The sequence below is a fragment of the Pagrus pagrus genome, assembly GCF_965226575.1.
Source record: "Pagrus pagrus genome assembly, chromosome: 19".
NCBI classification, from domain to species: Eukaryota; Metazoa; Chordata; class Actinopteri; order Spariformes; family Sparidae; genus Pagrus; species Pagrus pagrus.
In genome coordinates this window covers 15,737,704-15,763,892 of record NC_140203.1, presented here as the reverse complement: position 1 = coordinate 15,763,892, position 26,189 = coordinate 15,737,704, and the positions used below count along the sequence as shown (strand labels likewise).

Genomic DNA, 26,189 nt, shown 5'->3' with positions numbered 1-26,189 from the left:
ACGAATCGAAAGAAAAGGCACAGACACAATAATCTAGCTGAGGTGCTCCATGAAATTCATTCTCAAGGATACAACAGGGATTACATGTAACATTGCAAGGTAGCAGATTTTCACGTGTTTAGTAAGCAGCCTGATCTAGTACCCTCATCTCACAATACAGCAGCAGAATAGGTTCCCTGATCTGGGTGTGGTCACTCTTTCCTCAGAAAAGCACATGAAAAAAGTCCAGCCTTAAGGGCCGTCCACACCAATAACGTTCAATATAACCACAATTATAACGATAACGATGTGAGCATCCACACTGATGAACGATAACGTTCGAAGCTCGAAAAACAGCTCCAGCTGTGTCAACAGCTTTCGGAAAGTGGATACTAATGACCTGTTACTGCTGTACGTTACACAAACAAAGAGAAACATACAAAACCAAACAAGAAGAAGCACATGGTTTTATGAAATTCTGCACAGAGGTTGTCTCAGCGTCAGAGATCAGCACCAAAATGTGTAATTGCAGCCTGATTTTTAGAAGCATTTGATAAGTTATTTACTAAATGCCATCGATTTGCTTACTTCAAATAGAAACCAATGATATGAGGATTCCTGCAACATTATTTCATAGAAAAATGTCCCCAAAATAAAGCTAATTGATGCCCAGTAAATTCAGATGGATTTCAATTGGCTGTCAGTGTTTATAGCCTTCATCCAATCGCTCTGAAAGTGATCCCAAACATACTGTCGTTGGCATGAGTTGAGGTGTGGACCCTGCCGTTGAATTGACAAAACTGGCATGCAAGCTTTTTTTCTCAAACTAAACTAACTTCAAACTCATTCTTGGGAGGGACCCAGGCTGCAGATACCACACTGGATTTGAATCAAATACCCAACTACGCAGTCTGTACTAGGATGAGGACCATGTACAGTCAACCAGAATGTGCCTGTCAGCGCCAGCACACAAACTGGGACTTGAAGTTAACTTTGAGCATGCTAGCTATGGCTGCCAGTACATTTAGATGCATTTAGAAAATAACGATATGTGATACACCGATTATCACTCTGTGCAACAGAGAAGCCTGCTATGTCGTGCTGTAAAGTTGACATTAAAGAGCATTGAAAGCCAGGAAAGGAGGCTCGATAACAAACTAACTAACTAGCTCATCAGCCATCTGGTACCAGCAATCTCTTGATCTTATATCTTCAATCTAATGAGTGTTTTGTCCAGATCTACTACAAGTCCTCTTCTGACCATCACCCTCTACATTTCACGCAGCTGTGAAAAATTAATTATCAAAAGCTGTTTACGAAATGTAGATAATTCTTCAGCGATATTTTACCTCATTTAATGGTAGAAGTGACATAAATTATGGTGGTGATGCTCCGCCATCTTTCCTATTCTTTCAGTACCCTCAGTAAGCCTGCAGTATATCTGCATGAGCAAATATGCGAGAGTGAGGCCGCTCTCATGACTGAGCTTCTCTTAGTCTGACTGATCCATAGCTGAATCTGTCTTTGCATGAATGACCATGATGCAGTGTGTGATAGTGTAGCTGTCAGCAGTGACAGCAGAAAGACTGCCAGGCACCCAGCTGGACTACCTCCAACCGTTTCTTCCCGTATATATAAAAAACACATAAACACACACACACACATAGAGACATACATGATTACATAACATTATTGAGTTATGTTGCTGACTACTGCATGTTAGCTGTTATGACAGCGGGCCAAGGGTTCTTCCACTGGGCAGGCTGCCATATATTTCACTATTTGAATAGAAAGGTGTTGCATTATGATAAAAAAGAGCAAAATGTTAAAAAAGTTCAAACTGTGCTGTTTTATAAGGGAATTCACAGCTCATATAGTGAAAAGAGTTTCCAGCGGTTCCTGGGAAAGACTTACACACGATGGTTCTAGTTATATCGCATTTTCATATATGGAGGCAACAAATGGGAGACTATAGCAAATTATTCGGGTTTCAGTCGGCGTTGGTTTTTCAAATATGAATTCATGCATGCTTCTTTACAAATAGATGAGGAGAAGGCGACAATGCACTCAATCACAAGCCAAATGAGAGGTGTGACAGCCGGAGAGCTACTCTGAACTGAAACATTATCAATGAGACATTTGTAAATGCACACCACAGCATACAGGTTTCACCCCATTTTACTTAGACTTATATCAAGCCATTGATGCCTTTAACAGAAGCAGCCATTATGCTCTGTCAGTTCCTCCCTGACAGTCTGTCCACACTCCTGCAAATGGGCGTGTTGCCAAGACAACGGCTCACACACCTTGCCATCTGAGACCACCTGGGGGAGGCCTCCAAAGGACAAATTCACTAAATACACAAATGCATGCGTGAACATACAGTTCAAACAAAAATATACATGGCTCCATACGCACACACGGACACACACACACGGACACATGCACAATAGACACCAAACCGCACGCCCCTCCTTATCTGTTTTACACCACATTGCACACGCTCACATGTCTGCATAACTAAGACCAAACAGAGGGAGTATATGTGCACAGGGCCATGCGAGTCACCCTGCTATACACAGCTGCGTCCTTGAGGAATAAAAGCTGCAACAATGACTAGAGTACAGTGTTTACACTCTCTCTACATACATACAGTATGTAAGAGGAGTAATAACAACTTAATAGTTATCAATAAATCTATGTATATTGTGCTTATTTGCTGGCATCTGAGAAAAACAGACTGGCATCCTACCAGTTTCCTGTACTGCTGTTTCTCTTGGCGAAGCGTGGCTAACTCAAGCTTCAGAGCTCGGTTTCTCTCCTCCAGCAATCGGAAGCGGGTCACATTGTAGACTGAGTTTCCCGTCGCTGGCTGGGAAGAAAGTTCATACCTTAACTGGAAAAAATAAACAAAAAGGAAAAATAAAGATGAGGAAAAATTACCAATATTAGACATTTATGCTACTTTTATTATCATTATTATTATTAGTTGTTGTTATACTATACCATCTAATCTAGCCTAATGTGCAGCAACAAGAGGAGGGTGTGAGGCTGTACTTTGGGGAAGCAGAGCGTTGAGCTAAATGCTAACGTCAGCATACGAACATGTTCATATTGGCAATGCTGACATGCTAAGAGAGCATAATGTCAACTATGTTAACCATCTTAGTTTATTGTGTTAGCATGCTAACATTTGCTAATTAGCATTAAACACAAAGTACAGCCAAATGTCATTGATTTTGCAAGAAATTGGTCTAAAACTGTACAATTAATCAAAATATTATAGAAATTCTGATAAGGCCCAGTGTAATATCCAAATCGCAAGAGCTGCAAATTTTGAAAAGAGTTCAATGTTAAAGTTTTCCATTGATATGTCTGCTGCCTACCAACAACCTGTTCCCAACACTGCAGGTTGAGGTCAGTAGGTGGCATTGCATGAAACACAATTCCAACAGGAGGGTAAGATTACTTGACTGGGGAACAGACTTCGGCACGTATCTTCTATCATGTCAATTACAGGAACAGTGATAAAAAGTTTGGGTAGGCCCCAGAAGATTTCACAATTTCAAAATGGCAATGTCCTTCTTAAGTTTGGGAATGGCTGCTCAAGATAAATGGAAAAAAGTCAGAGGATTACCAAAATAAGGATTCATCATCTTGGCGCCATGTACAGTAAATCGGCACCAGAAAACACAGCAATCCATCCATCCAATAGTTGTTCAGATAATTCAGTCTGGACCAAAGTGGTGGAGCTTCCAACAGACCAACAGATGGAAAATAAAAATCATACATGTAGAGGAAATAACCACTGTATTAACACCAGTTATTTAAAAAAAGGGACATAGGGCTACTGTCAATCTTGCTTATAGTGATGTACTCTGGCTTTAGTTCCATCCCCTGGGGTCAGTCACAGGAAAAGGATTACCAGGCCTGAAAATGAAGCGGCTACTGCAACAGGTTTGGAGGCTCAGCAGGATTTGCCAGTCAGTGTTTTTCTCCTTAGAAATTTTCTTGATGGGATTGAACCCTCCATGGAAATACACTGCATATCTGTAATAGGCAGGCTGGAAGCTTCTCTCGAGCTCTGAGAATAGTTCCCTGTATTGCTCACTGAGTTTCCCCTCACGCCAGACATCAATTTGTACAATTTGACGGCACTTTTTTAAGTTTACAGTTTTCTTGTTTTGGAATGGGACTGCTCTGCTGTCAATCTTGCACTTTTCAAAGTTTCCAATCACTTTGAGGCCACCAGAGGGGTTGTAGATGACAGAGGAAGTGAGCAGCTGTTTGGCTGAGGTAAGGGGGAAAGTTGGATGTAAACTCTGCCTGTGCCTCCTGAAATTGACAACCCTCCAAGGATAGGATAAGCATGCCCTTTGCTCTGTTTTGTGTCAGGAGAAATAACTCTTCCTTATGAGTTAATCTAAAAATGGATTTTATGCTCCAGTCTTTCTACTTTGAGTAATATAAATGTATGAAATAGGGACACTTTGGAGAGCTCAAATCCGAAATCCCAAATGGGGTGTCGTCTTCCCATTTGCCTTCTGAAAAAGCACACTTAGCCAGCCTAGCCACTCCAATACTACCGCTGCTATAAAAGGAAAACATTACCAACATAGACAAAAGAAACCTATGGTGCATTAATCTGAGGCCTGTTCTCTTTTTTCCAAAAATAAGGAAGAGGTGAAAATGCTGTCCCATTGTTCTCTCCGAGCACTCTTTCCTTCGACGAACCCCTGACAGAGCAACCACCAGATGGTTCAGCTTATATTATTCTAATATATCAATTAGCATGTTACCACAGCATTTGGTATCTTGTCCAGTAATACGAGATAAATCGCACACACAGAGATACACAACAACCAGATCCTCTGACTGCTTGCCAGGCTATCATCCTCCAAAAACAAACACTAAAAACAAAGTTGCAGGCAATATGTCAGTCTTCACGGACAGCCAAAGCTACTAAAGCCAGTGTGATGGACCTGCCAAGTAGACGGAAAGACAGCCAGATCCACCTGCTAATACAGCAGACCTGCCAAGCAAACAAGCCTACAGATAGACCCACCAGTGTAATATGGTGGACTTTTCCAAGAACAGACAGAGAGGCAGATAAACCTGCCAGCCAGCACTGAGGGTTTCCAAACAGACAGACAGACTAACACATTCAGTCAGCTTATTTAGAGCGAGATATTAGGCCATATGGACATCCATGGGAGAACTGATTTCTGGGCTTGCTCCGATACCAGTATCAGAAGTCCCTCCTGAAAGGCTAAAATCACTTACAGAACAAACTTCAAGTAGAATGTAATATAACAAAAATGCATTTTAAAAGAATCCACATATGCGTGACAGTACATGCCAATATATTGTCATCTTCCTTCAACAATGCCAGCTCCAAACACCTGATTGAGACATGATAGGGGCAGTCCCCAAAGCACTCATCACCAGCAGACAACAAAGGCTGCGACTGCAACTAGTCCCGGGTCAGCTGGCCACAGTTGTGCTGTCCACTTGGGAGACATCATCCTTGCACCGAGGGAGCTGCCAAAGTTGCTGTGACAGGAGCTGCGTCAGAGTTGGTAATCATGACGCACTCGTTCACTCAGGGGCCACAGAAAAATACTGACAACATCTCCTGCTAAATGGCCAGGAGGGGAGGAATTAAAAACACAGCGAAAGGTGCAGGGAAACAATCTCGGCCGTGACATCCACTTCCAGAGCTGTGTCGTCTCACACACTTTCAGAACAGCATCACATGTGTTAGTTAGTTCATTTATCCAGTCATGATGTAACAGTGCTTATTTTCTCTTTGTTTTCCATAGGACGATCTACAACATTAATGAAGATGACCAGAAGATAAATACACCTGGCCGATTAAACAAAAGTACCACTCACATATTATCATGATACATTTTTCAGCTCTAAGGTCCAACCCTTGCATAAGATACCAAAAAATATAAATACTGTATGAATAAGCAGATTGAGAATGTGTGGAACAGATGAGATGGGATCAAAGCTTTCATTAGTGGAGAAGAAACTGCACATTAGGCAGTCTCACAAAGAATGAGAGCAAGAAGACCCGGCGGCAGTCACCTTGAGACTCTCCACATCAAACAAAAGATTTTCCTTTGTGTATGCGTTTAATATTAGGTTTTTCTCATCCTTTTCATATTCATCACAGTGGGACAAGCACATACAAACAAAGAATGATAATCATTTCGAGGCGCCTGTCTACATCTGTTCCAACATCTCATAAGCTGCTCTTACCCAGTGTTGTCAAGCTCTTTATTGAAAAACGGCTTGTTCCCCCTTTTATTTCTCTCTGCCTTATTGAATAAAACCAGTGTCAGTTGGCAGGGGTCCATTCCAACAGGTCAGTCACAGGTAAATGACTGGCTGAGCTATAAATGCAGTTTTGACTGGGAGGAAACAGGGCTGAGACAGCATAATTAGAAGTCCATGGACACATTCCTGGAAAAAGACCAGATAAAATACTATGAAGATAAGTTTCTACACCAAATTATTTATCCCTGTGAAAGCAACATCAGCTGTAGAAACATATTTCCCACTAACAGGAAAAACTCAGACTTCATTTCTGTGAATCGTCCGACCCGCACAACACTGTCGACAACACCAACGGCGGGTACACTGTGAACGGATTATCCATTTAAAACTGACGCACAACTGGAGGCCGGGGTAACTGTTTATTAAGCAAAGCAGATAATGTGGGTAGCTATTAAGATGTTACAGCATATAATTATGTAATAGGGGCTTTTTACTACTTTATGCCGGCGTGCTTTTGCAGTAATTAATAGCTACAGATAGCTTTTAATTCATCACGACACCAAGAAATGCTATGTGCGTATTCATTCAGCGGTTCACTTAATAAAAGCATCGTTTTCTGGGGTGTTTCAGGCATTTCTGATATATGGTGGAGGGGCACAGGAGAATGGATTTAGGGAAGCAGCATGTGGTGGCTGGACCTGCACCAAGGGCAGTGTGGTGGTTAAGTGGTGTGTGCTCAGCCAGCCGAGCCGCCAGGATACCCCAACGTAATCTAATTCTGACTGGGGGTGATTTAAATAGATTGTCACATCGCCATCTGGTGTGTGAGTGGAATACTTGCATCAGTGCTGCCTGATGCAGTCAGCTGTGGATGTACAACTATTGACATACCATTAAACAGATTTTTTTTTAAAAGAGAAAGTCAGTCTGTTCAAGCCTGTTAGGCTACTCTTGTACAGCATAAATGCCGTTGTGAATGTGTTTCACTTGGAGAGGGAGCACTATAAATCGAGGGATTTCACTACCATTCACAAACACTTTGTCGCTGCTCCTCATAAAGGGAATACATTATCTTATCTTATGCTTCCCAGAGTGTATTTGAATTCTCTTTGATTCACAGCAGCTACAGCAGCATCCACTGTGTCGTTTAAGTGTTTTGAGATTGAGAGAATCAACAGTATCAAACAATCCCAAAAAAGGAAGGACTGAGACTATACATACATGTACGTTTTCGCTGATACAGACAATGTTAATTACCCTACCTTAAAGGCAGTAACCCCTTTGTCCCAAAATGACTCTCCTCCCTTCCTGTCACATCACAAGCCGGCGGTATAGGCGGAGGTGACGCGTCCGTGTGTGTGCACGTGTATGCTGGTGTATACCCAATCTGCAGCTTTAATAGCTTGCCTAGTCTGAGCGCCACTGTAACAGGCTGGATGTCTCACCATATCAGTGAAAGCAAAAACAGCTACAGTGCCTTGGCACTCTCTCTCTCACACACACGCACACACACACACACACATACACACACACACACTCAGTCCCATCCCTGAAGCTGTTAACGCTTCCTCTCGCGCTCTCTGCTCCGTCCTCCAGTTGCGCTTTAAAAATGCCCCCTCTCTTCTGTTTCACTCTGTCTCACTCATACGCAGACGTGTATGACCTCTGACTGACCAAAAACAACGTCACGCACGCAAAAAAAGAAAAGAGAAAAAAAAGGCATGCATGGCAGCTTTTTTTTAAATAAATCTGTTGAGCAGTGATGTGTAAATCATTACATCATAGATGAGCAGATCATGGTCCAGCAGCCCTGTCTCTCCTCTATCTTAAGTTCTTACAGGCAGAAGATAATTATTTTTTTGTTTGTTTGTTTTTTAATGATCCATCCCATATCTCACTATAGTCCAGTCCTTAGGTGTGTCCCTGTTATTACTACTTGTAACTTTTATCAAATCAAGCATCAAATCTAATCTAACTGAACAGACCTCGGATACAACCATCCCTTTGCTCTCTTCACCTCCTCTAAACCCCTGATCAGAGGACTCAAATTAAATCAATGTGGTGTTTTTCCGTGAGGCTGCATCAGCAGCAGGCACTCATCGTCTTCTGCCGATAGCTGCTCACTGCTTCAACACTGAGACGGATGCACAGGGCAGAGGAGAGGACAAAAAGAAAGAGACACTAAGTGTGCGTGAGTGAGAAGAAAACGCAGAACGTACGCGCTGTTCCACTCTGTTGCCTAGCAACACTTGCTCACTGTCTGTTCCCGTCCTCGCTGTGGACACATTACTCTCGTACTGGTTTTCAGGCATGACACGGAGCCCTGTGACAGCAGGGTTCAGAAACAGATGGAAAGTGGATTAGGCAGAAATATGCAACGACCCCTTTAAATATGCAAATAGCTGAAGGCGATGTGTCATTTAGCTACTCCAAACAAGCTGCTACGCTTAGACAACGTCATGGCCAGGCTGCCGTCTCAACTTGGTGGATTTTTAACGTTGAAATATGCTTCCAGAAGTATGATGTCCTCCTCTGGACAAAGTAATGACAGAAGAGATCCAAACACCTGAGATGGTGTGACTGGTTGAACACCGTCTTTACACCTGGTGACTCATGATGACACGCTGTTTTCCAGGAAGCTAACAAATTAGATTTTTTTAATGGAAATACAAAATGGGGCTGCGTTGTTACAGTAAATGTGTATAATACATAGCAGAAAATGTGGCAAAAACATGGAAGTTATTTGACTCGTTGCCATGCCTGTTGCCATCAAAGCTCCCAAACACAGAACAGCAGACAGGTGTACATTTGTTACAGTCGGATGACGTAAAAGATTATTGAAAACAAGGGATTTGTGGTCAAAAACACAAAACTCTCTGCCTTACAAATGTCATGACTGGAGGAGCATGAATGAGATTAAAAAACATGCAGCAATGATTGGGCTGAAAAGCAAACGTGGATGTTGAGATCACGTATAGTTTTGTTGCTCTTTGTCACGGCATGTATGGGGAACATCTTAAATAGACTACTTGCTGTGCTTGCCAACAGACCTTCATAATAGGCAAACATCTAAATTATTTCCAGTAATTTTAGCAATTACGTTTTACGATGTGTGCAGGCCAAAATATTTGGTCAAAGTTTGAGACATCAAAATTAAAGCCATTGCACAGACCTAATCCTCTGGAGGGGATGTATCACAAACTATTACAGTAACCCTGTCATCATAACTCTAAAAATAGAGAGCTGACGTCACGCCACTTTCTGTGGACCTTATTTCAGAAAAAATATATATGGCAGGGAATGGAGAAAGACGGAGACGATGAAGAGACGATGTAGTTCACTGAGACCAGATGATATTTTACTGTCTTTACGACAAACAGCGACTATATTGACTTGAAAATGTACCTTTTTACTTCACAAACATCGTATATGTGATAAAAATATATAGACAAAAATCAATTTATCTCTCCGCATTGACTACTGTACAACTTTTTTTCCAATAAGGTCCCATGAGGTGCAATGGAAGGGACGTGACAACCTCACTTCACAATAATGTGGAATGAAGATCTGTCAGATTATGTGAAGCAGTCCTTTTTATTCTCAGGACAGTCCGTATATTTGGTGCTTTATCCCCAGATTTTCTCCTTTCAAGTAGACTAATAACTGGAGGTCTGTTTTATGTTTGTAACAAGATGATCATAGCTAGTAGGAAAACAAGTTTGATGGTAGCTGTAGTAGTAGTAACAGGCCCACAGTATGTGGTACCACAGTACCTTGGCCTTGGCGTGCAGGTGGTGATGGTGTATGTTTCTGGCTGCGATCATGGCCAGCTGTCTCTGGATCCACTGTAGCTCCATCTGAGACTGCCTCAGCAGCTCCTCCACATGAACACTGGATGTGTGATCCCGCATTATCACCTGCAAAAACCCACACAACCAGATTACACATACTGCAAACATCACACTGTCCTCACACCTCCATACAAGCATACGCTTACTGAGCCACACACACTGAAGGAAAACAATCAATCTGCAAGCAGATGGATACACAGAAGAGTATGCACACACAACACTCAGTACTCATAAGAAGTATGTTATCATTCTGGCAGGTAGCCATATTTATTTGGGTTATTTATTTATTTACCTTTTCTGTTTGAGTGTTTCTACGTTAGTTCCACTAAATGTAATTTTTACAAAGGTCCTGAACTTTTACACGTACTTTGTAGAATAAAATACATATGAGTGCGAATGAGTTTTCATGAGTAATACTCTTACTTTACACCGACTACATCTACCTCTGCATTCTACTATGTCATTTTTTTCTGCCTCTCCTGTGCCCTTTAATTTCAGTAGGCTGCCGTCCAAAACTATATGTGACAAATCCTTTAGCAAAAAAGCTTTAATTTACGGGTCAGGCATGATTTCAAGAAGAAAATAACAAAGTGCACATGTTGGACAGTTATTACAAAAGCAAAGTAGATCATGTAGAAAATAACTTTTAAAGTAAAACCTGTTGTTTTGACCTGAAACACATCTATTTTAATGAAGCAAACAAAAATGTGCGACTACATTTAGAAAGGCTATAATACATAGAGAAGAATACATGGCATATTGCATGTACACAGCACTAGCAAACAGTTTCTTGGCACTTACTGTACAAATCCTTCATCTTCTTTCATTAAAAATCACATAACCTGCTTGTTACTGTAAGTACATAATCAATCCCTGACAGCAAACATTTCTAATTTAACACTGCTGCCCCCTGCTTCAGTACGTCTACATGTATTTGTGGCTGCGGACTGGTATGATTGATATATACATGTGTGTGCCCATGTGCATGTGTATTAGTGTGTTCAGTGAGAGAGAGAGAGAGAGAGGAAGCTCCACTCAGTTACATAAGAGCGGATTAATGTAATCACAGCAACACAATGACAGGGGCGCGCGTGTAGAAAACATCAGCTTTTATCAGTCGGTGCCAAATCCCCATCTACGTTGTCCTGTTTTGTACCTTTGCTCAAATACACACACTCACACATACACAGGAATACTGTATTCACAGTAAGTACTATACACTGACACATGGAAGGTTAAGAAGGTTAATGCTGCTTGTACCTCAGAGGATTTTACTTAAATCTGCCTGCTGCATCATAATAAATACTCCAAAAGCTGATTTTAGTCATCTGTTTTCTGTCTTTTGCACTCATGCATTTTTTGTAATAAACCAAGAAAAACTGCAAGATCGTAAGTAACTGCAACTGTAAGTAAATGAACCATTTTTGATTAGAGATACTCAAAAAAGTGGCCTGCTTCTTGGGATGCTGTCAGCGGCAAAGTGGCAATAATTAATGGACAACGAAGGAAAACAAGTAATTTGTTTTCACACTCGTTTTTTTCTTCGAGGTAAAAGGGGGAAAAAAACTGTAGGATAAATAAGCTCACTCTTCCGCTGTCTCTCTAAGAGCCCCAGCCAAATGCTCAAACAGCTTCTCCGTGCTGACTCACCTTGGACAGCTTCTATTTCCTCGCAGGGGGACTGGAGGAGGAGGACAGACAACAAACAACAACAACACCGACACAGAAAGCTCAGGAGTCCTGTAGATTTATGCAGAGATGTCCCATCCTGCCAAGCCCTCTATCAACCTGCAGTGCAAAGCATCTCTCGCACAGATTTATCAAAGTGAGAGGAGAGAGCCGTGCCTACGTCATTATCCAGGCCTGAATGGGGGTTTTCATTTGCTATCAACCTATTAATTTATCTATCACCCCATCACTAAGATTGGCGTCATGATATTGCTGCTTTCTTTTATATTTTAGATGTCTCAGGAGCAAGTGGAGTTCATCAATGGGTTATCTGCATTATTTTAAACAAAAGAAAAAGAAAACTGTTTCACTATATTAGCTGTGAATAATTTTTGGAGCCTTGCTTCATATGTGTCTAAAGCTTTTCAGGTGTGCACTTTGAGTTTCAGCAAGGACAAAAACTATAAAAAATGCGTATAAAATGACAAAAAAACAGCAGGGATAGACTGATTAACAGAGCCAATATTCAGCAATTTTCCGATTTTCTATATCAGTGTTTGGGTGCCAACATACAATACTTTGGCTCTGATGCTGCATTCTTTCTGTCTGTAATCACCTCTCTGTGGTCTCACTCAGCGTCAGCACACCACTCTATCTAAGTGGTAAAGCGTCACAAGTAATAGCCAAACAACACTAAATCATTTGAATAAGCAAAGTAACTAACTAATTAGCAGAAAATGGAAATACTGAAGTTAAACACCTCAAAACTGTACTTGAGTAAAATGTAGTTATGATACTCTGTTACAGGTAAAAGTCAGGAATTTAAATGTTTACTCTACTAGCAGAACGGCATATTTCAGAATAATGCATATTATATTTTTGAATTCTGATTGTTGATGCATCGATGTGTTCATCACTTTAATGTTGAAGCTGGTAAAGGTGGTTTAACTACTTTATATAGTTCATCTGCTTGGTTGTGAATTTCTCCTCGGATCAATCAAGTTTCATCTTTATCCATAATATTACATCATGATTTATTTGTTGGTTATTGACTAAAAATCTGCAAAGTAACTAGCAACTAAAGCTGTCAAATAAATGTAGTGGAGTAATAGGATTAAGTATTAGAAAATGGAAATGCATTGGCAAAGTACCTCAAAACTGTTCTTAAGTACAGTACTTGAATATATGTACTTAAGTTACTTCCACCACTGACAATACTATACTGTCACCAACACATGTAAAAGATTATTACCCATCCAAGTGATGCTCTTGAGTTTCTCTCATCCTCTTCACTGTGCTCCTCTGCTTTGGTGGCTTCTCACCTCCCCGGGTTTGGCAAACTCTGGTGCCATGTGTCCTCCTTGTAATCCTCAACAATAATCCTTTCAGAAATTTAACACATAAACAGTCTGAAATTTAACAGCAGAAGCTCACAGGCACTCTCGCTGCACCATAGCTTCAGATGTGTTTTGCTCCTTAGCTCTTGTGTCTCTAAACATATTCCTGACAGCTTCTCTCTAATGTGACTTGCTCTTTTCAAACAGAAGTCAGTTATGATTCAGATTTTTCTCTCACAGCCTTCTTGTACCCAGGGCTGCCTGCTGTGCGGCCATATGGCACACCCATCAGGAAGACAGGGTTATAAACAGGAGATGGAAAAGAACATTTAAGGCTAACCTCTCACCTGTTATGGAGAACTGGCCTGGTGACGCAGTTAGCCGCCAGCTTTCTTCATGGCTTCAAAGGTTAGCATGATGCTATCTGCTAAAAGCTAACGTCTGTAGTGCATAAGACAGTGTGGACATCCATAGTGTGTCCACACAGTTGTTTTCAGTCTTAACACCGTAATAAAATATCTCCTGTGTGTGTCCTCCACCTGTTTGGGCGGGAACCACCAACTGTTTGGGCGGGAACCACCAACTGTTTGGTGACGTCACATCAAGCGCAATCCACCTGTTACTTTTGTTTTGATTGTTGTCAATAAAGTTGAATGGGAAAAAAATGCGCTTAGTAGAAACAGAGCTGTATTAATCATGAGCTTCAGAAAAGGTTTTTTTATTGATGTACAATACATATCAACGCCAACATGGAGAAAAACATGATAACATAACTCCAGAGCGAGCTGGTCTCGAAGAGTCTGTCCATATTTTAAGGTGAACTGGTCCCAGAAATGTATCCCACACTGAGAACGTGGTTTCTTGTTTTTATTTGTTTCAATCCAGACAGAAATGCTGCCCTAACACATCTCCCCCTCCTCTCAGCAACTGTGTCGCAGTTTCAAACTCCAGTGGGATGCTTTTCTTCTGTGACGGCTTCAGGTCTCTCTCCATCAGCTGGGGAGAAGAGCACGAGACACGCAGGTATGAGCATTATTAGAGTTAACTTCCATTTAGTTTATTTTTCCATTTAAACCAGTAAAGAGATACCAAGATTGAAAGTGTCACATCACCTCAAATGTAGTTATCTCCAGAACCTCGCTGATGTCTTCCTCTTGTTCTGGCAGGGGCTTGTTGATCATCATCGCAGCTTTGGACACATCTGGATGGTGATGTTTCTGCAGTGTCTGCAGGATAGAGGGGAAAAAAGTACACCTTACATATACTTACTTCCATTATGTTAGGCTTTGTAATATTCCTTCAACTCGTTTCCTAATCAACGTGACAGAAACCTTGGCTAACGTTAGTCACAGTTGTAGTCGGTGCCATGGATGATTCATTTGAGAACCTATCGAACGATCACATGCTGTACACACACCTTAATCTCCCACAAGCTGCTTTCTAAGGCACGGCACTCAACAGGATCCTCTTCATCCATTAGATACGGGTCCTCCAAAGGCTCTGTGATAATGAATAGACACATACATCAACATACAGTATATCCAAATATCCCTTACTAGCTGTCGTAAATATTACAGTGACTCGGACAGGGAATCAAAAAAACCCTGACATTTTGAATGGTCAGAAAATGTTAAGAAATGTATAATCGTAAACAGTAGAGTGACCGACACTCACCATCTTCTGTGCTGGGCTTGTGTATAAGGATTCTGCAGGATGGGTGGCGACGGATCAGGTTGTAGATGAAAGGCAGCACGATGAGGAGGGCTGTGGGCGGCGCTGTGAGGGCCAAGCGAGCAAGGCGTTTGGCAAACGCAGCCACTAAGTACACTGGCAGGTGACTGGAGGAAAGCACGAACACATACAGCATTTATGTTAGTAATATACTGTATGCTTTTGATTTTTAATGGTCATTATCTTGAATAGTCAGAAGAAATGTATTGCTTTAACAGTTCAAGTATCACAGATAGTCTCCCCAGTTGGGCTCATCAGTGGCTAGCAAACACTCCAAGAGTACAGATGCAGACGTGATAATCTGAGACAAACATCATCTCTTAGTGACGCACAAATAATCTCACCTGGAGCTAAGGAAGATGTTAGCTAGGTGGAAAAAGCGTGCTCTGTACTTCACGTGGAAAACAGAAGGCTCAAGCAGATTATACAACTTCTTGTAGAAATCTGGGTAATCTCTGCAAAAACACACACAACATACAGGTTACATTTTATATGATTCAAAAACATTTTGCAGTCTATTGTTCTTTGTAGATTCAGAACGATCCCCGATTTTGTGTTCAGATGTCTGCCTTTTTTCCCCCATTCTTTTTTCATATGATACTCACAGGTTGTGTTGATGTATGAGAACAAAAAGGCCATTGAGGGCAAGCAGGCTGATAGCTCCACCTGTTCAACAAACACATGACAAAATGCCACATCCTGATTACCAGCAGTAACCAATACAAATAATACATCTGAGAGACCCGCCACTATGGCAACTTCGTTCCTCATTCTTTGACTCTCTCCTTGCACAACTCAACAAAATATATAACAAATGGTCTAATCATTTTAATGCAGAAATGTTATATATCATATCTTCAAAGTAGTCACTGAGTACAGTCGCATCTTACCAACTTCATAAGCAGCAGTCAAGAAGTCAATCATCAGTGTGGGTTTACTCATGTGGGGCAAAATGGAGTCATGGAGGATCACCAGGACCTTTTTATACATGTTGCTTGGCAGCTACAACAGAGAGATGAGAAATTAATGACACACAGTGCACACTGTCAGATGTGTACATTTAGATTGTAGAATATTATTTAGCATAAAGAAAACTATTAAAGTAATCAAGATTTTGTCAATACCTTATACTTGAGAAAGCCCAGCCACATCCTCTCAAAGACACGCTTGTGTTCCTGTAATGAGGCAACATGTTTAAAATTGTATCTGGGAAACATTTCAGTTGCAAGCAGAAATGTGAATGCTTGATGACAAATATTTTTCACTTACAATCAGTTTAGCAGCTTTCCAGTCCTCATGCTTGGCTGAAAAACAATACATCACATTAATTTACAAAAAAGAAAACCCACACAGTGACAGTTCAGCACAGCAAAAATAAACTCAAATAGCTCATCCCACCTTCCTGTTTGACCATAAAGTTGGTGAGCTCTGACTCCTTGCTTGGCACACTGATGTTGGACATGAGGGTGAACACATTGCTCTGATAAATTGGCACCACAGCCTTAAAAGAACAAGACAAGGAAACACTATTCGGTAAACCAAGTACTGTTCACAAACTGCATCTAAAGAGTAACAAAGAAATCATTACAGCAGATGAGCCCAGCACTGAACACATTTCTCCTACCCCTTTGTTTTTGTCCATGACTTTGCCCACATTCTCCCGGACGGAGCTCATGACATAATAGCGTACATCCTCCATCTCAAGGAACTCCTGGAATCTGGAGATCAGCAGTGAGTTGTCTGTAGTTTTGGACAACAGTCGCTCCACCACCGCCTGACCATGAAATAACGACAAAAAGGTTGATGTTATCAAAAGTGTTACATATTATATTAATGCTTTTCATATTATTATTCTCAATAATGACGGCCAGGTTGCGTGACACAAAATCCTACCAGGATGAGTTCTCTTGGGAAGCTGTAGTGTTCACTCCAGTCCAAGTCCTCGAGCGGATGCTGTCCTTCACCTGCAGCGAACTTCATCAGGCAGCAGAGGGCGCTCTCCTGAATCCAGACAGGTATTTATAAATATAGTTATAAAACACTAAAATATAACAGACAACTGGATTCCATTTGTCAGGGCACCAGGAATATGAGAATGTATAATTCCAGTTTTTTTACTGCGACATCATACAGCTAACAACTAAATGTTGATTGGCATCTACAGACATCAGCTGGTATGCAATGGCAGTGTACAAGATGAAAGCCAATAATCTGCCATTTTGTCATCTACCACTATTTTCATGGATTTCAGCAATAATAATAAACTTGCATACAGAAGTTCATTTATCAGGGCCAATGAGAACAACGTGTTATTATCAAAGATGTTGACTTCAGGATTTTGGTGGTAAAACAAAACTGCCTCATGTAATTTCCATGTGCACAAAAAGGGGAACACAAAGAGCTCCAGCCACATTGTTACATTCGTTCTGTTCTTGCCCTGAGCTGTATAGACTTTGGCATTCCATCTTTGAGACCTTTTCTAGTATTTGTAGAAAAGCAGTCGACCCTTCTCCATAAATTTCACTGTTTGGTGTGGCCCCGGTGGATGCTCCTCTAAATGGGTGCAGTATAAATACGATGGCCCTCTGCTCTCTGCTGGCCGGAAAGCTTATACTATCCAAGAGGAAGGACTCTGTCCCACCAACTTATGGCAAATGAATAAGAGAGGTTATGCATTATGTCCACCTAAAGAGAAATCTGATGTACCATTAGAGGATAAGGAATATTCTATGCCATGTGGCAACCATTTTTATGGCAGCTACTAGCATAACTGTGTGACCCATATTTGTGTGTTTGTTTTTTTAAGTCTACTGTTCTCCATCCTTCTTGCTTTAATCTGTAATTTTTTTTATTTAGTCATGGGCATGACAAACTGCTTATACCCCTTTTGATTTTGCTTGTTTTTTGAGCATCTGGCTGCAAAAATATTAATGATCCAGGGGCTGGGAAACAGGGGGCTGGAGTAGAACTTGTTCAACTGTCCTATATTCAAGCTGTATTGTTTTTTTGTGATATATTTGGAAAATAAAGAAGACCTTGATAAGAAAAGAAAAAAAGGAAAACACAACCTATAATACACACCTAAACTGCCACTATGGCATTATTTATTTATGGTGCTGTGCTCTCCCCTTACTTTGCACTGCCTAAGCAGCAGCATGGCTCTTTATCAAGTGTGTGTGAGCACCATTTCCATTCAGTCAACTCACCTTGACTCCGTGAAGTTCGTGGCTGAGGTGCTCCAGCAGCATCTCCACACAGCTGTTGTAGCGGTGTCGCATGAATATGCGGTACTTGTCTTCAGCACTAAACCCTCCTGAGCAGGAAAACATCCAGACAGACAAACACAATCATATTTATATTTAGCTCAGAGTGTCTAACCATACTGTTGTCTGATGTACAGCCAAGTTAATCCAAGAGGAGTGGAAACAATGATAGTTATTTATGTACAGCAGTGCTTGTGTCAAACTTGCTAACATCTCCATCATAACTAGGATCATCAGGCTGTACTCACCACTGAGCGCCTCCTCCTCTCCGGGCAGTTTTCCCATAAACAGCTCTTTCCTCTCCAACAACGTGCAGAACAACTTGCTGCACGCATTGACAGCACTGATAACATCCTTCTCCTTTTCTGACTGAACGCCGACATGGAGAATACAAACACATTCAGAGTAATGTTTCAGTAACCTAAAAAATGACAACCTGCTAGCTAACCAGCATGTATTCAGTCGAGGTGCTCACACAAATGAGTGTAGTGAGTTGGGTATACTTACCTCAAGGACCTCGAGGATGTCGAAAACGTCGTTGGCATGTTTTTTACTCTCAAGTACACTATCGACTTTACTGTTTACGTCAATTTTAGCTTTCTTTACACTTTCTTGGTTTGTTTTTGCCGAACTCACGTTGCGTTTTTTGGTCGGCGCCATGATTACTGAGCGATGCTGCGTTCACGGTACATTCGAAAAATACGACAAAATATCATTTCGAACATATCGGAAGAAACACATCCGACACACATTTAAACTCATTACTTGAAAAGATTGTATGAATATTGTAGAATACAGGTGTACATGATATGCATATAGATGTATTGTTTTGTTTTTTTACTTTCACTGCCCTAGAAGTACGGCAATTATTGTTGAGTGGTGGGGGTTCTACTTTACAGCAAATCTAAAGGTCCGTGAATGCAACATTAGTCCAAACACCTCAACTGTTGTTTCGCCCCCTAGTGACTGGAGGGTGAAGTTCTAGTTTAAGTTTTACCTCCTGAGAACATTTTTATCAAAAAAAATACATTGAGCTGACTTTTGTGAACACATTACTCTGAGATTTAACATAAATTTAAATTAATAAATAACTCTGTGATGTAATATAACACGATTCTTTCCCGTGGAACCCATATCTTTACTACTGTAGCTCAGTTATAAAGGCTATAGTGATACATGCTAATAATAAAAGGTACATTTATTTTTTTCTTATTCCATTTCCAGTTTTGATTTGCTTTTATTAATGATATTAGCAACATAACACCAACATAACATTCAACCGAGGGCATTTAAGTTGCTTCAAATATTTGACCCAAGGTTTGGTCACAATGCTTTCACATACATCTCAAAAATAAGTAAGACTGGTATACTTAATAAATAATGATCACTGATATTAAACAAAATATAGATATCCACTTAATTTGGCCAACTCAAGTGCTGAAACCCTAATATTTTACCTGATAACAGACAGAATTGTCAACTTGTTACAGTTCGGTATAAAATTTATTATACTTAATATATACATGAGCGGCATCAGTTAACTCAATGGAGTGTGTAGATTCAAAAGCCTGGAGTCAGGCTACCTCGCTCATATTAGCTTCAGCTGAACTTTAAAATACCTTCTTGCATAGAATCTAGACAGTGGATTTTAACCCGTTGTCTTACGATGACATTGCACTACAGACCCAGTGTGGACAGGAGGACTTACAGTAGCAACCAGTGTAACTCTTTCCATGTACGTATGTGTATGTAAGTAATGTATTAAGATAGCCATGAAAAAACAAATCCATCCTCAAGGGTCATTGTGCAAGACAAGAATACCAGCACTAATGGGCCTGAGACAGTTTGGTAGAGGGCGTCCACATTTCTTACAGGGTGAAATCAACATTAGGACACAATCAGGGTAAAGTAAAGAACAAAGAGGCTTTTATTATTCCTGTTGTTTGTTTAATAACATTTGTGTAAGAGAAGCAGAATTTAATACCACTAAAAAAAATAGTCAATCTTGGAAGATAAACTAAAAAGAAAGTTTATTCCCAACAATAAATGAGAATGTTTTGGTGAGAAGATGTCTTCTTTCCGCAGACAGGGTGATCTAATCGGAGTCATTACCTACATCTGCATTGTCCTGTAGAGAAAGAGAGCAAAAGTGAATAAGAATATGTCACATATATGCAACATGCTACATAAATGCCGTTAGTCTATCATTACTTCCAGATACCTGTTTCTGATTCTTGTTGTCTCGTGTGTAAACAGCCGTGGCTTCAAAGTCATGGATAGGAAGCGTGGCCATCCAGCTGACCATGGCGCCCTCCTGACACTCTGTCTCAACAATGGTGGGGTAGATGTGAGCCTCCTTGAAGGCCTGAATCGCCTCCTCTTCGCGCTCCCATTCCAGCCGCTCGTGCAGCCCGTCCCCTCCGAAGCGTTTGTTGTACCGGTCGAAGTGAACTCTTTCCAAGACCAGTCCCAGTCCCGGAGCTTTGGGTACGTCCACCTTCTCCTGTCCCCAGCTACGCTCCATCACGTCCTCCTTTGCGTAGCCCTTTACCACCGCAATCACTAAGCCAATCATCTTGCGGATCTGGTGCATCATGAAGCTCTGGCCTCGCACCGTTATCACAGCAAACTCAGTGTTGCTGCGGATGAAAGGCTCTCCGCAGGACATCTCTGTGATGTAGCGGCGGGCGCTGGGGTCATTCGGAGCCTTCTGAGAGGTGAAGTTGTGGAAGTTATGGGTGCCTTTGTAGAGCGAAAACAGACGGTTCACCCTCTGAAGTGTCTCTGGCTCAAGGCGAAAGGCTGCTATATTCCCAGTATCATAGTCTTTTGGGGAGAAGGCCACTGTTGGAAGCATGTAGCAGTATGTACGAGCGTCACAGTTGTTTTTGGAATTGAAACTCTGGGTGACCCGTTTAAGACCTGTCAGAACAAAAAGTAAAAATTAATGGCTGAAGGTAAAAACCTTCAGCATCACAATTGGTTACATCAACATTGGTTACACTTATTTTCCACTATTATTCCAAATATGACTATGAATTTTGCAAAACATGCAGTAAAGTAAATTCCTCCATTGCATTTTAATAGTACATGTGTCATTATGTTATCGGTGGCCGCACGGCTGCATGTAAACAGGAATATTAGTGGAACATTGATTTTCATTTGCCATGTTAACAGCTTAGTTGGAATATTCCTTTTTCAGAATGAGGGCAAAAAACGGAATATTATGAGCATGTAAACGTAGCCCCAACATTTATGTAACCTGAGCTTTAGGTGGATTCTGTCCCTTTGCATTCCTCATCCCAACATCTTGGACTTATTCCAAATTGAATTCAGCAAATCAGAGCAGCAAAGACTAGTCAAAAAAATAATCATTTTTGATGATTTATTAACCTTTTAAGTCATTTTTCCAAGACAATTGTCAAACATTTGCTGGATTCAGTTTCATGAATGTTAGGATTTGCTACTTTTCTTTGTCATTAATGATAGTAAATGAAGAGTCTGGGTTTTGGACAGTTGGTTGGACAAAAGGAGCAATTTGAAGACGTCAATTTGGCAGATTAATCAATTAATTGATTAATTGTTGCAAATTAATCAATAATGAAAATAATTAGTTGCAGCCCTACAACAAATACTAAAAGATATAAGGAACCAATGTCTCACCGAGCACTCTGATCTGTGGTGGCAGATGCTCATTGATTTTCTCCATGACGTCTTCAATCATCCGCACCTTTAGAGACACCACTTGGCCAGCTGCAGACACACCCTAGACGAATTCAAATAGACAAACACCAATACAGTTTGTTTGACGTATGCAATCTCTTACCATGGATTGTTAAAAAAAATCTCAACACCCTCCTTTACATTTCAGTTGTTACATAACAGCTTGGCAGCACAATACAGAGGATACTTGGTTCTTCTTTATAACTGCAGTGTTGGCCCAGTGCTGTGAAATGAATTCTCATTGTGCTGGCTGCACAAACTCATACCTTATCTGTTCTGGCACATCTTTGGAAAGACGTCTTCTTCATGTCCTCACCATGGTTTTCAGGAATGCAACCAGATTTAATAAGTGCAGTGACCAGATCATCTTCAATGGTCCTAAACTGAGAGGCGCTAGGATTTCTCTGAAACACAGAAAACATCTAAGTGTAGCAAAACGTAAAAAAAATACAGTGCTCAGACCTGAGAGAGGAAACCCAGCAACAGTATGTACCTGCATGCCATAGTATCCCTTTCCACAGTACGCCATGAGGAGGACCACTTTCTTTTTGGGATATTTCTTTTCGTCTTCAGTGTGTTCCCCCTCTGCTTTTATCCTTTTTGCAGCCTGAACCTTCTCAGCAGAGTCTTCATTTTCCTCATTGGCTCTTTTCAGCTGCTTGGCTGTCTGCTCATCTCTGGCTGCTTCAGTCATCGTGCAGAGGAACCTTGAAAAGCCACCTGTGACGATAACACAAAATATACCGTGATAATGACGCCATAATTCACTACCACCTCTGTGTTACATGGACATTCAGGAATACATTATGTCCTTGAAGCTTGTACGTAAATGTGAAACATGACTAAAACACCCTTTATACAAAATAAGGTGACGGGTGTTGCGAACAAATATGTATTTAGAAATCCTGACACAGCAGCACTGGAGCAGAGCCATTCACAGCTGGCAAAATGAATTCATTCACACGGGCGGATTATCTTGGTCAGGTTCTCTTACCGTTTCTCACTAACGTCTGTCTCTGGTTGACTAAGGCACTCAACAGTGGTCGGATTTTGACCATGTCTCGCTACGCCATCAACTTCATGCAGCTCAATGATGCAAGCTGGCACATCATCTGAACTGTTACGGAGGCTAACGCGGAGCAGAACCCAATATTCATATAAAACGAACTTTAACCTTCCGCTGACGAGATATACAACCTCCTGAAAACGGAAGTCGGTCGTTTAGCTTTAATTTTATTGACTATGTTTTTATATGTTAATGATATTTAGTGCAAAATGTAGCTGTGACTTAGCTAACAGCTCTGTATCAGATGCAGCAACATATACACATGGCCGACGTCAACTTTGACCTGATGCAAATATCGCGAGACTCGTCTTGTTCTCGCTCCTGCCTACGTCACGGCAGTACTGTGAAATCATTTTGTCAAAGAAAAGGATCATTTCGGCTGGATTTAGAATATTTCTTTAAGACATAGGCCGGCTCGATCATCAAGTCAGAATAAAAGGTGCATTGTATTTTGTGATAAGAAAAATATTGATTGCAAAAGACTTTATTTTTAACCTCTTTATTATTACTTTATTCACAAATGCAAATGGTCTAAATCACACATACAGCGATTCAAAACAGAAATTAGACATCATATGGAAACATTACACGCTCTTAAAACTTTAGAAATTGGTAAAGATCTATTATTTTTCTTTTAAAAAATGTCTTTATTTTTATCATATGTATTTTTTTATTTTTTTATTTATTTATATGTTGATTTTTTTTTTTACTGTTTTTTCTGTTTGTGTTTGATTTTAATCAAGATTTGTTTCACTTTTTTTTGGTTAAAGAAAACTGTATGTCTTGAATATGGCCTAATAGAAAAAAAGAATAATAATAACAGAAAATAAAAGGTTCAATACTGCACCTGCATGGGCGTTTCTGTTGTCTTCTTCTGTTTCCAAGCTGTGTTGACAGTTTGAAATCAGGTGTACAATAATAATAATAATAATAATAATAATGCGTTTTTAAAGGGAAAAATAAAGAAATGCAGCCTCCCTGTGGACAAAATGCAAAAATGTAATGCCTGTCCTTGAATTCAGTGTTATCCCTGTTTATATTATTTGAATCCCTATGATACACAAGGTAAGTTGTTCATCCACATATATAGAAATTTGACCTTTAAACCTTTAATTTGGTCTTTAATGAAGTCTGCTAATGTAAGTAAATGATCAATCTAAAACAAATTTTGCATGTATGTAAGGATCGTGTTCCAACAAATTTGCAGGATCTCATCATACACCCAACACTCAGAAAAAAATGTCGGTATGGAAGTAAATTTAGCATTCAATGGTAATGGCTTCATGTGTTTACATTTAGTAGAGGAATCCCATCAATGTCAAAGGACAAATACAAATAAAAAATCATTAAGGGGGAACAAATCCATATGTAATAATATGTTTTTCCACTAGAGTGCAGCAAAATCCCACAAATAGGTCTATAAGAGTCTTCCAGTTGCTGCAATGTTTTTAAATGCTAATGGCACAGAGTTGTATTTAAGATTCTGCTTTGCAACGGTATTGACCTCTGATATTGTTATGCTGAGGAAAAATTGTAGATAGAATGAGATTTTTCCTCTTGTGGGTTTTAAGGACTATTCATGAATAGTCAAGGCCAAACATCAACTGAACTTGTATTGCCCTTTAAAATATTCTTACAGGTTAGACTATAATTTATCATATCATCACATCATACTCAGTACCTTGATGCATAGACTGGCTGCTTGTGTATAGAGCTTTACTAAGACTTCCACTCACCACTGCTCAAATCACCATATTCCAGACTTCAGCTGAACCTCTCATACAATTTCAGCAAGCAGACATGATGATAAATATTTCTGGGGGTTTTTGTTTGTTTGTTTTTTAGTAAAAAAAAGAGACATGGTCCACAGCAGAAGCCTTTCCTCATCATTTGTCATCCATAAAAAGAAGTTTTACTACATTCATCTACAATAGCCAGTCATCATAATGAGCTGTGAGTCATGTAAGTGTAATGCATGTGCGTAAACCCTTAAGTCAAAGTGTAGTGGCAAAGAGGTTCAGAACTTCCAGATCAGAGAGGTGTTTATGTCTTTCCCAAGAACACCGCCACAACAAGGGATACTGGTTGTCAAGAGGCCAAACCTTTAAACTTTTCATCCAGGGATGGCCTCAGAATGCACACTTGCACTTTTTCATAGCACCTTATAAGGTGATCAAGTAGTTTACTGCTGAAAACCCAATGCCAAACATAGACATGCAATGGGAAAAGGGCCCCTGCTGTTACAAACCCATATCACGCAAGACATGTGTCTATTTTTCCGACAAAATGCTGGTTTTACCGGACACAGGTGATTGCAATTGTGAAACAATGATTCCTCATGACTGCATCTTATACAGTTCTGCTGGAAGAAGCAGCTCAAGAGTGGGAGTATTTTTAGACAAATTAGCATGTCATTGCTTTAGCCTTCTCTTTGACAGTAGCAAACCTCAGCTTGAGTGAGTGTGAATCACAAAATTAAAAAGCTATGAAACCACTGATCGAAAAAACAACCTTTTTCAGTTCACAAGTGGTGACTGCAGATTTTCCCACTCAGATGTCCTACAGTAACCCCCAAGTATAAGGTTTATATGACAGGAGTCTTTTAAAGGAGACATATTATGCTCATTTTCAGGTTCATGATTTTATTTTTGGTTACTACTAGAATAGCTTTACAGTTTTCTCATACTGTCCAGTGCTGCAGCACTGTATTCCCCCTTTGTCTGAAACACTCTGTTTTAGCTCCTGTCTCTTTAGGCCCCCCTCCTGAATACCCAGTGTGCTCTGATTGGTCAGCTCACACATGCCTGACCCAGGACTGTTGACAACAACAGAGCAGCTGTGCTAAATCCTTTTTTACATGCCAAACGATCCACTAGGCATCATTTTTTCTGACATGGTGATGTCACAAAGTCACGAAATTAAGGGCGGGACTTCAGACGAGGCGTTTCAGGAGCAGTGTTCTCTGTGGGAGAGAGGAGCTTCTGTTGGTGTGGAATTTGACCTTTTTAACTTTCAAGATCTTTTAAGTGAATGAGAACACATAACACACTGAAGAGGAGGGAAACAACATTAAAGCATAATAAGTCTCCTTTAACCTTGGAAACCTTATGTGACATGTGAATTGCATCCGTTGCAAACTCGCAGAAAAGCTCATATATCCCCTTGGAGTCAAACATACATACTGAACGCTGATGGAAAGAACTGAGCACCACCAGTCTGACTGAAAAGACGGATTGTCCAGTCTCCCAGGAGAGTGAATTGGCCACATGTTGAGGCGCTGCTGCTG

The 26,189-nt window shown here is 40.5% G+C and overlaps 3 protein-coding genes across 6 annotated transcripts in view; all 3 read right to left on the bottom strand.

Moving 5' to 3' along the window:
• rimbp2a (RIMS binding protein 2a) overlaps positions 1–13,648 on the bottom strand; it is a 71,392-nt gene extending 57,744 nt beyond the window's left edge. For all 4 annotated transcript variants that reach the window (XM_084383193.1, XM_084383196.1, XM_084383195.1 and 1 more), the window contains exons 1-4: positions 13,468–13,648; positions 13,036–13,165; positions 10,038–10,181; positions 2,732–2,875 (exon numbers count right to left, since the gene is read on the bottom strand). In XM_084383193.1, coding sequence (XP_084239319.1) covers positions 2,732–2,875; positions 10,038–10,175 — 282 coding nt within the window. In that variant the 5' untranslated portion in view covers positions 10,176–10,181; positions 13,036–13,165; positions 13,468–13,648. The remainder of the gene's footprint in view (positions 1–2,731; positions 2,876–10,037; positions 10,182–13,035; positions 13,166–13,467) is intronic.
• Positions 13,649–13,806: 158 nt separating this feature from the next.
• noc4l (nucleolar complex associated 4 homolog) lies at positions 13,807–18,786 on the bottom strand. Its single transcript, XM_084382663.1, has 15 exons — positions 18,622–18,786; positions 18,363–18,483; positions 18,058–18,164; positions 16,745–16,852; positions 16,476–16,625; positions 16,250–16,352; positions 16,121–16,155; positions 15,976–16,026; positions 15,742–15,853; positions 15,457–15,517; positions 15,196–15,306; positions 14,795–14,958; positions 14,538–14,620; positions 14,233–14,346; positions 13,807–14,116 (listed from the first exon to the last, which is right to left on the bottom strand). Exons 1-15 carry the CDS (start codon positions 18,772–18,774, stop codon positions 13,997–13,999), a joined length of 1,593 nt encoding a protein of 530 aa, XP_084238789.1. The 5' UTR covers positions 18,775–18,786; the 3' UTR covers positions 13,807–13,996.
• A 1,232-nt stretch (positions 18,787–20,018) lies between these two features.
• On the bottom strand, positions 20,019–23,180 carry pus1 (pseudouridine synthase 1). The gene is made up of 6 exons (XM_084383130.1): positions 22,832–23,180; positions 22,331–22,557; positions 22,104–22,241; positions 21,778–21,880; positions 20,336–21,036; positions 20,019–20,242 (listed from the first exon to the last, which is right to left on the bottom strand). Exons 1-6 carry the CDS (start codon positions 22,893–22,895, stop codon positions 20,210–20,212), a joined length of 1,266 nt encoding a protein of 421 aa, XP_084239256.1. The 5' UTR covers positions 22,896–23,180; the 3' UTR covers positions 20,019–20,209.
• Positions 23,181–26,189: the final 3,009 nt, after the last annotated feature.

Excerpts from the sequence above, each read along its gene's own strand:
- noc4l (XM_084382663.1), bottom strand. The coding sequence starts at position 18,774 with ATGGCGCCGACCAAAAAACGCAACGTGAGTTCGGCAAAAACAAACCAA. Across the intron at positions 14,621-14,794 it reads CAAGCCCAGCACAGAAGATG|AGCCTTTGGAGGACCCGTAT; the intron begins GTGAGTGTCGGT and ends TCATTATCACAG. Across the intron at positions 14,117-14,232 it reads TGGAGATAACTACATTTGAG|CTGATGGAGAGAGACCTGAA; the intron begins GTGATGTGACAC and ends TCTTCTCCCCAG.
- pus1 (XM_084383130.1), bottom strand. The coding sequence starts at position 22,895 with ATGGTCAAAATCCGACCACTGTTGAGTGCCTTAGTCAACCAGAGACAG. Across the intron at positions 21,037-21,777 it reads ACCACAGATCAGAGTGCTCG|GTCTTAAACGGGTCACCCAG; the intron begins GTGAGACATTGG and ends TTGTTCTGACAG. Across the intron at positions 20,243-20,335 it reads ACAACAAGAATCAGAAACAG|GACAATGCAGATGTAGGTAA; the intron begins GTATCTGGAAGT and ends CTTTCTCTACAG.